Consider the following 11220-nt stretch of genomic DNA (forward strand, 5'->3'; position numbering starts at 1 on the left):
AGTGTTGCTTGCTCCACAAGAGGGCACTAGAGGGTCTGGAAGACGCTGTTGCTACACCCATGTTAGGTTGCAGTTACTCTTGGGACCTTTGAATTAATTGATTAAATTGTCACAATAGTTGCAAAAAGGGATTGTCATTGGATAAGTTGCAATTAACCTTGGAACATTTGAATTAAATTAATTAAATGGTCCACAATAGTTTCAAAAAGGGATTGTCATTGGATAGGTTGCAATTAATCTTGGAACATTTGAATTAAATTGAATAAATTGTCCACAATAGTTTCAAAAAGGGATTATCGATGCCAATGCATATTGGAAAACTCAGGGAGATTTTTCTTTGACCCCCAGATATTGCTGTGGGCTGCTGATTTCAAAAAATCTTACAGAGTCCTGCTAAAATTCCCTTTCTGGAATGTAAGCATTAACAAGTCAGCAGAGATAACGTAGAACTCAAGAAAGAAAGGATCCCTCTCTGTAATCCAAACAGACTGTATACTTTAAATGGAGCAAGCCTTCCTGAGACTCTGTGGTTGGATAGAGAAAGGTGGGGGGAATTCCTCCCAGCAGCCAAGCGGGCTTTTTAAAGTTTACGTTGATACTTCAGGTTTTTTAAGCCAAAAGGCTCTGTATCTTGGGAGGGAGGGAAATCTGCAGTTGTAAAGAGCTTTGGGACAAAGGGATCTGCCCTGTGGCAGGTCGTTTCTATGGTGATGAGGAATGCAAGGTATCTTAATTGCTCACTTCCTGCTGTACATAGGAACAGAAAGAGAAGGAGGGAGAGAAAAAAAGCAAACCCTCTCCAACTGCTGAGAATTGTAGCTGCAGTTTCTTATTTTCTTAGACCACAAGAAGAGATTACTTAGAGTTCCTTCATCTGCATTTGAAGAAAATAAAAGGTTGTAGGTAGTAACTGGGGAGAAGCAGGGTAGATGGGTAAAACCTGGCTCCTCCCTTTGTTTTACAAATTGGCTCTTCCCAGTTAGGAGTTGTAATTTGAGACACAGCAGTTCTTTCGCTGAAGAGAAAAGGAGGGGGATTCTTGCCCCTCCCTGCAATTCAAAGTGAGGCACAGAGCTTAGCTTCTACATTTACTTTGCTTTATCATCAACATTACTTTGCTTTATCACAAATCCAAATTAACAGTCTTTATACTGATGGGCTTCAGGACCTCAAATCATCTTTTTACTATTCTTTATCCTGTACAGTGGTGAATTTGTTCTGTATCCTGTACAGATGCAGATAGATAAACCCCACAAAACATCCATAACAAAGTACTTTTATTGGTTCATCAGGTATCCTCATAACTCACATTTGTGACAATGACCAATCCTTTGTATATCTGTCTTGTAGGTAAAAAGATGATTTATCTTCTATCCTTTTTCCCCCATGTTGTAGCGATAGAAGTAGAAGAGTTACCATGAGTCCATGAGTTCAGCCAAGAGTGAGGAAAACCTCGCCCAACCCCTCGAGGGTCAATTTAGTGACCAATCAGGATTACAGATGTGGTCATGTGATATTGACTACATTTACCATGATGCATTCCCTTAAAGGGACAGCTCACAATTGCTACCTAACTATCCAATTCCCATCCTCTGGCTGGACAGCACAAGAATTATTTAAAGTTAAAAGAAATAGGTCAAGAAATGGATTGAAAATTTATAAAATAAGCTTGAGGAAAATATTTGAGAAAATCAATAGAAAATATATAAAGTAATGCTAAGATATGAATCTAAATGTGAAAGATGAATATGTAATCAAAGTCATGTTTGTATGGAAATGTGAAAACCTGGAATCATGCTGTTCACTAAAAAAAGATGTTTTTAAAATGTGGAAAACTGAAATAAAATTTGTACAAAAAAAGAGAAAAATATTTCTGGCACTCAAAGAAGGAGTTAGGCAGCACTCATTCTCTGATTCAAAAGGTTTGTTTTCATGCCCAGGAGTCCATCCAGTGGACAGCTGCTGGGATCTGTCTAGCTGGATAAATGCATTCAATGCTATATTCAATGGTCAGCATGAATTCAGTTCAGCAAATATAGATTTTCTCCTGGGGAAGGAAAAGCCTTTAAATGGTCGAAAGGATCACTGTGTGTTAGCCATAATTAATTATTTTCAACTTTTGTACTCAATTACTGTTCTTCTTTCTGTTGCTTATTGTTCTTAGTTGTGATTTGCTTCCATATATTTTTCTGGAGTCTTTGGAAAGGAACAGCATGATATAAATAAAATAAGACAATTCAAGAGAAAGAGAAGAAGATGAAGAGAAATGGTGGTGAACCAGAATAACTTCCTCCACTTTCCACACAGTCACTAAGTGCAGCTCTTGCCAATCAAACTGCTCAGCACGTGACCGACTGCACCCTGTTGAAAGCTCTCCCTTGCCCACAAGTCACCCAAGGGACTGTCCCGTGACAGCTGAATTTACATGGACAGGAAACAGCCCAGGAGCCTCAGCCCTTTGTCAAAAGAAAGAAGAAATAGAGGGCTGAAGGTGTTTTCGCAAACCTCCGATTGAATCCAATCCAAGATACCTTCCTTCCATCTCAGCTTTTGCTCAGCTATGGCAGCATCTTCCTTCTGGATTTGCAGGGACTTTGGGGCCATCCTGGGGCTCTTGTTCATAGTCACAGGTATGGTTTCTTCCATCTCCTGCAGCCACATCCATTGCTTAAGATGGCTTAAAGTCCTAGGCAGCTTAATGATGTTAGTTCACTTTTTTATGTATTCCCCCCTCTCTCTCATGAGTCTAATTTGGTTGTCTTTTGGATTGAATGGTAGGGCCTAAATCAGCAAATAGATAGATAGAAACTACATTCATTGGCTTTTCTAAATTGATGCCATTCAGACGCTAGCACTAGAATTTCCACACTGCATGTTGACTAAGAGAAAAACATCCAATTGCCCTTCTGGGGCCAAGAGAAGAGGCAGGTTCTGACAAATGGATTAGAGAGGAAGACTTAGCTGTCTGTCAGAAGTTGATTGGGCGTTGATCAATTGAGTAAGAGAGAGTCTCCTTTCCAGCTGTCCTTAAATCCTCTAGATATAACTAGGACCAGAGGTGGTATTCAGCAGGTTGTGATCAGTTCTGGAGAACTGGTAGTGAAAATTTTGAGTAGTTTGGAGAACCGGCAAATACCACCTCTGACTGGAGATTTTACAGTATCCTTCCCCTGCCACGCCCATCAAGCCATGCCCACAGAACCGGTAGTAAAAAAATTTGAATCCCACCATTGTCTCAAACTATCACTTTATCCCATGCATTAGATGGTGCAAGTGTCCATGGAATGGATAGAGGTTGATGTGGGCTTGAGCAATAAAATTGCCCTGAGGAGTACTTTTGCTGTTCTGCAGTGCCTATCAGTGGGCGCCGAGAGGCAGGCCATTCAGTATAGTGATTTTGATGCTGAAACCTCTGTGGGTTCATAAGAAGTACTATTCAGTTCTACTGAGCCTTCCCCCTCTTCAGCACCTGCCAATTTTCTGGGTTGCCTGCAGTATCTGAGCTACAGGGAGGACATCTCCCATATCCATGAAAAACCTGCTGCCACCCCTGCAGACTTGCTGACCCAGTTCCCCTCTTCATGACCATGAAGGTTGAGGTAGCAAGCACTGAAGTGGAAAAACTGGAGGACTATCAGCCAGCACACTATTATGTTTGACCTGCTGACGGTCGATCACTCGTTTTAGCACCCACCATGTGTATGTTCTGTTAACTGGGCTGCCAACACACCATGCAGGGGACCTGGGATGAAAGAGGAACTATGATTTCAAGCACTCTGTCCTCATCATATGACACACATCCCCATCAGCCACTTCAGACAATGTGCCCAGATAGACACCTGACCTTCACCCCCATTTCTGAATGGTCAGCTTAATTGTCATTAAGGTACGTATGCGACATTGTGCTGATAGCAAAGCTTATTTCAGAGAACATGGGGAAATCCCACTTCAGCTTTGGTGGTTCAGAAAAACTTGAGGTCACCTAACCTTGACTATTATTAAGCAATAATAATGCTCTGTGAGGGTCATGGAAATGAAACCAGGAGAATGTTGCTTCATTCTTTCTCTCCGTTTGTTTAGATCATTTTCCTTGAAGGCACAGAAGACAGAAAAAAAAATCAAACAGCACTAATTTCAATTTTAGTTGAATGGTTAAAGTAGCTGTTTTCCAGAGCATTTTTCCTCTTTCCCCAGGTATGACAATCACCAAAGCTTCTACGGAAAGAAATGTTTCTCAAAAACAAGGTATATGTGTACTTTCAAGATAATATTCTCTTCCAGTTCCTAATTCTTGAAGCATCCTTTTTTCCAAGGTTGTGTTATTTGTTACTTGTAAAATGATTGCCTGATTTTGAGTGCAACCAGAGCTGCTATTTTTGGAACAATTTAGCTTTTGTAAAAGAATCCAATGTTCAATTTATTTCAGGTCACTGGGTGCCCTTGTGGACCTTTGGCTCTTTGTCGGTGGACCAAACTAAGGACTGTATTTCCACCTGTATTGTGTTTGGTTAAAAAGCCTTGCCAATACCTTCTCTTCCACATCTGGCTACCTTTTCATCCAAAGAGACGGACTCTGTAAGAGGATGAGTCCTTCAAATCCCCCAAAGCCAGCCTGAACTGAGAAAGGACCATGCCTGACTCTATCCGGTTCCCTGCTCTACCTGTCAGTCTCACTCCAGGGTGAAGACAAAGCAAAATAGGTTAAGAGTCCCAATCTACTGTGCTCTATAGATGAATGAAGGCACAAATGAAATATGTATCCCAATCAAAACTAGCTCTCCCCCCCCATGGAACTTTTCAAAGGTACTGGCTGCGTGTAATGAGCCCAGAAATGCAGCATTTCTAGAGGGGACCTGGCTGGAGAACATTGGTAGAAAGTCCAGTAAAGATATTTACCCTTCTTTTCCATCTGCTCTCCGCCTTTCTCTCCTTACTGTGGGCTTTTTTTCTTTTGCACAGATACAACCCGTTTCATTAATGTGATCAATACACGTTTCATTGCTGCAAGAGGGGGAGCCCGAATTTCTCTTAGCTGTTCTTTTGGCTCTCTGGCAAGTTGGTATAAAGAGAGTGAGAAGGACAAATACCAGGAGATTAGGAACAGCTCCAGAGTCCATGTGACCAGAAATAATTCAGTGGTAATGATGCAGATCAACAAACTCCAGCACACTGACAATGGTATCTACCATTGTATGAACCGGGACTTACTGAAGCCATCATGTGGTACTGAACTCAAAGTCATGGGTAAATTTTTAATCTTCTAAATATTGCCCTCTCTGATGCTACATGTTTGGGTATCACTATGTATGGACAATACTTCTTGGCACAAAGCCACACATTCTGTTCCCAGAGAATAATGTACCAGCTAATATCTGGGACTCTGTTCATACTGGCAGCCTGTTGTAGCTAGAGATGCAATGAATAGAATAGAATAGAATAGAATAGAATAGAATAGAATAGAATAGTTGAAAGGTACCTTGGGAGGTCTTCTAGTCCAACCCCCTGCTTAGGCAGGAAATCCTACACCATTTCAGACAAATGGTTGTCCAAATGGTTTCTTCTTAAAACCTTCCAGTGTTGGAGCATTCACAACTTCAGGAGGCAAGATGTTCGACTGATTGTTTTCTTTAGTTCTAGGGTTCTTCTCTCCTTGATTAGTTTTCATCCATTTCTTTGTGTCCTGCCCTTAGGTGCTTTGGAGAATAGCTTGACTCCCCCTTCTTTGTGGCAACCCCTGAGATATTGGAACATTTTTATCATGTCACCCCGAGTCCTTCTTTTCATTAAACTAGACCAGGTCTGCAACCTTAAGTACTCAAACAGCCATTTGGACCTGTTTCCCAGAGAAATAAAACACAGGGAACCACAAAACCTGGGTGGGCATGGCCAACTCGACATCCCACCCAGTCACATCACCTCCCCCCACCAATGCCTACCCAGGTTTCGTGGCTCCCGGTATTGGTATTATTTTTCTGGGAAACAGGTATCTCTGTCTGTCTCTGTCTCTCTGTCTCTGTCTGTCTCTGTCTCCGTCTCTATCTCATGTGTGTGTGTGTTTCCTCTTGAACCATTTCCAAAACCAGGCGAGGATTGGGTTGTTGTTTTTTAGCTGATGTTCTTTCTTTTTCTTTGGGTGCTTTTTACCATACTATATAAATCAAGAGTCATTTCAAGTTCCAAAATAAATGAGGCTCTTTCATCCCCCTGCTGTGGCTTCCTGTAGGATGATCCCATCACTGGCTGGCCCTGCCCCTTGCCCTCCCCTGCCACTCATTTCTCACCTGCCCTGAGAAGAGAAGGGCAACGGCAGTGGATGGAGACTCGCCCCATATTCCAGAGTGGGAGGAAAGCACCCCTTTACTTGCATCTTCTTCTGGCCCTTCTTGGAGCTGTGTGCACCTCGGTTGCTCGGCCCCGAGACACTGGCTGGGCCAGCTGCAGCTGATGCTCCACATTGTAATAGGCTCCGGGAGAAGGAGGGGATGCCATCTCCCCCATTCTGAAGTGCGCTAAGTTTAAGTGTGCTGCGCAAGGTGCTGCAAGAGCAGTGAGCAGGCCATGGAGGTGGCGAGTGGAATATGGGGATATGTGCAACTTTCTCTCCGCCCAGAGACACTGGCTGGGCCGGCTAAAGCTGACGCCGCTGCTCTTGCCTACACAGGTATCTATGTTACATGCATTGATAACCCTATTAGTTCTAGATTGCTGGAGACAGAAATGTTCTATATCAATGAATTCTCTGTCCCCGTTATTTAATTTAAATGTTTCTCCAGAAAATCTGTGAATTCAATGTCAAGGAACTCAGTCCCTTTCTTTGATGGATGTGAAACATCTCTTTTGTACAGTTTTTCATTGGACTAGCGGCAGACATTGTGATTAATATAACCAAAGCCTTCCCTTTTGCACCACTCCTTTTGCCATACGTTGAACTCCACTATACACAGCCAGACGTCCCTCAACACTGCTGATATTTTCAATGATCTTTCACTTTTTATCTAGATGACAGGATTTAAAAAGCAAACCATGCCCTTTTTTCCATTTAATCAATTTAGCCAAACATCTCAATTCACAATAAAATAGTGTTCACAACTCACAATAAAATAGCACTGTTCCAATATTAGAGGGGCTCTTACAAAAATGAGGGAGTCCATCTATTTTCCAAAGCACCAAAAGGCATGACAAGAAACGATGGATGGAAATTAACTAACCTAGGACTAAGGAGAAATTTCCTAAGGGTGAGATCAACCAAACAATGGAATAGCTTGTCTTCAGAAGTTGTGGGTGTTCCATCACTAGAGGCTTTCAAAAAGAATGAGGGAAGAACACCCCAAAAGGACAGTGCCAGGAACCACTAAAACAATGCAGAAAACTTAAAACAGCCATTCCCCTCAAAAAAAAAAAAAATCAAAATCCCAAAGCAAAAGCACAGCTGAGAGGGAAACTAAGAGCAACCACTCAGGCTAGTTGAAAGTGTGCTGCCAAAAGACATTAACCCCTCCAACTCTATTATTCTATGTTCTCAATGTTCTAAATTGGGTGCTTCACAGCAGAAGCAATACAGCTGGCTGGATCACACATGCATTAAATTCACAGCTGTATGATCAAGTTACATCATTCTCCCCTCCTGTATCTTTCCCCCCAGGAAGAAACAATAAGTAACCAACACTACAGCAACTATAAAAGGTCTTGGGGAACTCCAAGGAGTATCAGCTGATCACAGAAGTATTACTTAATACTCTTTATAATGAAAATGTTTGCTATCTTGTCCTTCTTCTGAAGGGAAGAGGTTAATCCCATCCCTAGATGAGTGATTGATGGGTTTCCTGGGTGTTTTCCCACCCTAATCCAGTCAGTTTCTGTTGTTTATTGATTTTATCCAAGGCTGTGTTGGCTGTTATCACAACTAAGTAGCTTAAGTAGCTGTTAAGTGGTTCTTGGCTGTCTGCCCAGAGCTATTAACTGAAGGGAGAGAGGGGGAAAAAAAACCTTGCCCTTTATTTTCAGCCAGTTCTCCAAACTGCACAAGCAATTAGATAACAGTTCAGGTAAACTGTTGAGAACTGGCTGAATCACACTGCTTGCTCATCTTGTTGTTTTGAAGGTATCAGGACCTACGAACAAGTGCAGAGTCATCACAACGTGAAAGATGCTATCATCTTAATCCAGACAATTCTTCTTGTCCTTTTTGTGAGCATACCTGTGTTCCTAACCCAAGGGAAGGTAAGTGAGTGGAACAAACATTCATAATAGCAGTTCAGTTGGGGCCTTGACTGACCACAAGACTATAACAGCGATTTCTGATATGAGTGCATGTGGGTGGCTTCTTCCTGAATAAGGGAGGGACCTTTGGGCATTTTGAAGCGCTACAGGAATATACGTAATTCAAGATGGTGGGATTGCTTTCTCAAGGTGCAATCTAGGAGTGGGGGTGGGCTTTCTTGCAAACTTAACCCCAAGGAAATGCCACTAGCAAGTGTCTGAGGGTGCACCTTCTTATTCTCAAATCCTTTCCTCTAGAACGGTTGACTCCAGATACAAGGATGGGCTCTTCCTTATTTTCATTCTGGAGAGCTACTAAGGTTTGGCTCTTCTGGAGGATGTTTGGGGATGTTTCACTGGTACATAGCACCAGCACAATAATATATCCGGCATGATTTTGATTCTTGTTTCATGTTCTGCTATATAAATGAGCAAATATAAAATATGAACAAATAAATGAGAAAACACTTGAAATATTTCAGTAACATACAAACTGGCAAATGATTATTTGAAGATTGTTGCCTCCAGAAGCAACAAATTGAGCAAACTCAAATCTGCTTAAATCAGGGGTCTTCAAACTTGACAGCTTTAAGGTTTGCAGACTTCAGCTCCCAGAATTCCTCCTCCAGTCATGTTAGCTCAGGAATTCTGGGAGTTGAAGTCCATGAGTCTTAAACTTGCCAAGTTTGAAGACCCTTGGCTTAAATCAATGAAGGCTGAGAAAACTCCTGCTTTTGAGCTTGCTTTTTTCTAGCCATGGATTCCCCCCACCTCACCTCACCTCACTCACGCTTATGGATGCCATAGCCTGATCCTCTAGAGTAACTGGACTACAGTTCCCATCATGAACAGACACTGAAACAAATCAAAACAGAAGCTGAGATAATGGGCTGAGGTAAAATCAGGTACATTTCTTAGGATGAAGCATATATTCTGTGAAAAATATGAACACAAAGCCCAAGCTGGAAGGTAGGGTAAGAGGACCTTACAAAGCAGATGGTGAACATAATGTTTTCCTGGGTTTGCCCATAATCAAATGGACTTCAGAAACAATCTCAAATATTTCAAAACCAGACATTACCCTAAAGTGAGCACAGAGACCAAGAAGCAACTTCTCTTCCAAATCATCACATTTCATCTGAAAGGATCTTCTCCAATTAGTCAGCATTTTCTGTTGTCTATTAATAATGTGTTTTCTAAATATGGTATATTTAATTAAACATTACAATTACTGGATAAATAAGTTCAGCAAGAATTTAAAAAGAAAAGGATCAGGAATGCATAGCCAATGGGTCTCAAATGATTATCAGAAGAAATGTCAAGCTAATTCAAGTTTGATTATATCTCTCTCTCTATCACTTTAGGGTGACAGAAAAGATGCCTCTGGGGAGGAACATACTTACGAGGTAAGCAACAGAGTGAGATATTCTTAGCCTTAACTACACTAAAATTGTAGGCATTTCTCTTCATATTCCATGCTTGATAGTCATCTTCAGGCCAGAGAACTGGAGTCTCTATTTATACGTAGAAATCTTGAATTCCCTTCTTCTCCAGAAAAACCCTATCTGGAACTCTGGGGAACCACTGCCAGTTTAACAAATAATTCTGCCTTGAATGGATTATGGATCTAGTTCAGAAGTCAGTTTCTTTCATTCTTGACGTCTGGCTGAACAATCTGCTAAGTCAAGAACTGGACTGGATGGGCCTTTTGTCTCATTAAGGAGGATTCCTTTTATGTCCCTGTAGGACATTTTTGGGGCAGTTCTTTTACTGGCGTGCAGAAAGAACAAAATTGAGTTGGACAGCATGATTCTAACTCTCCCCACCACAAACAAAGCGCTTTGTTGCCCTGGCTTGCACACTTTCCGTTCATTGGCTGGTTCCATTTTTCTTCTTCTACAGGGGCTGACGGTTGAACTAGTCGATACGTATGAAGACATTGGTGTTTACCAAGACAGACCAGAGAAGTGGGATTTGGGGGAACATCCGTGTGAAGAATGAAAAGCCAGCAGCTGACTTTAACCAAAGGGACACCCATTCTTGGGGCAACCAGGATCCCCTGTAAAAATTCCACTCTAGAGAAGCTTTAAAAATGTGCGTATCTCTTGCTTGCAGCCGATCTGCTATAAACTACTAAAAAGCAGTATCCACCAGATTCCTTGGGACAGTTGAATCAAAGTCATTCAAACGGGGAGAAGGGAGACAGAGACAATTTGAGCACACCATAAAAATGGAAGCAAAAAGAGCTGAGAAGATGAATGAATTTGTGACTAGATGGGCTTTTGGACTTGAGTTTGCTTGGCATTCCCTTCCCCAAATGGCATCTTTTTAATTAATAGAGCAGTTTCCTGCTCTCATTCCCAACTGCCTAGGCAAAGAGGATTGAATCTGATAAACTAATATCTAACATCCCATTACTTCAGCTTCTTTAACCCAGGACCCTCCAGAATACTCCCAGAATTCCTTCCCAAGATGGCTATGGTGAGAATATCTGGAATATATTAGCTATATAGGACACAATCTTTCCTGCTGAGATTTACAGTTTTGCAGTTAGGATTTTTAGGCTCATGTTTTTAAAAAAGTCTCTAGCATCCTTATGAAAGAATTTCAAACATATATGCTGAACTTTTCAAAATAATAAAAAAATGTTTACTAGTAATCTTTTTTTCCAAACTTTGAGGTAGCATATTACTTCTTTGTTCCAGAAACATTAAAAAATTGTGTTTTCAAATTTCTTCAGTACAGAACTCTGAAGAGGAAATATTTTTAGCTTAATATGCACAAGCAATTTCTTAGAAACCACATTTCCCACCTGGGCAGTGAACAACAGAACTATTTGTAAATAATTATGTTTTGGGTCTATGGCAGCTCCAAGTGCCCTCCTGCTGGGTTGATTTTAAACAATCAGCATTTTCAGTTGCCAAATCTGGGTGAATCTCACAAGAGTTTAATTCAAACACA

At 41.3% G+C, this 11220-nt stretch overlaps 1 protein-coding gene across 1 annotated transcript; it reads left to right on the forward strand.

The window, feature by feature from the left end:
• The first annotated feature begins 2443 nt into the window (after positions 1 to 2443).
• LOC148128971 (B-cell antigen receptor complex-associated protein beta chain-like) lies at positions 2444 to 10932 on the forward strand. The gene is made up of 6 exons (XM_087948284.1): positions 2444 to 2630; positions 4195 to 4245; positions 4960 to 5244; positions 8102 to 8220; positions 9624 to 9665; positions 10162 to 10932. The coding sequence occupies exons 1-6, from the start codon at positions 2561 to 2563 to the stop codon at positions 10258 to 10260; spliced, it is 666 nt and encodes a 221-aa protein (XP_087804410.1). The 5' UTR covers positions 2444 to 2560; the 3' UTR covers positions 10261 to 10932.
• Positions 10933 to 11220: the final 288 nt, after the last annotated feature.

This window comes from Notechis scutatus, chromosome Z (genome assembly GCF_049901735.1).
Source record: "Notechis scutatus isolate UNSWTSFEM ecotype Mainland chromosome Z, rNotScu1.2, whole genome shotgun sequence".
Taxonomy (NCBI): domain Eukaryota; kingdom Metazoa; phylum Chordata; class Lepidosauria; order Squamata; family Elapidae; genus Notechis; species Notechis scutatus.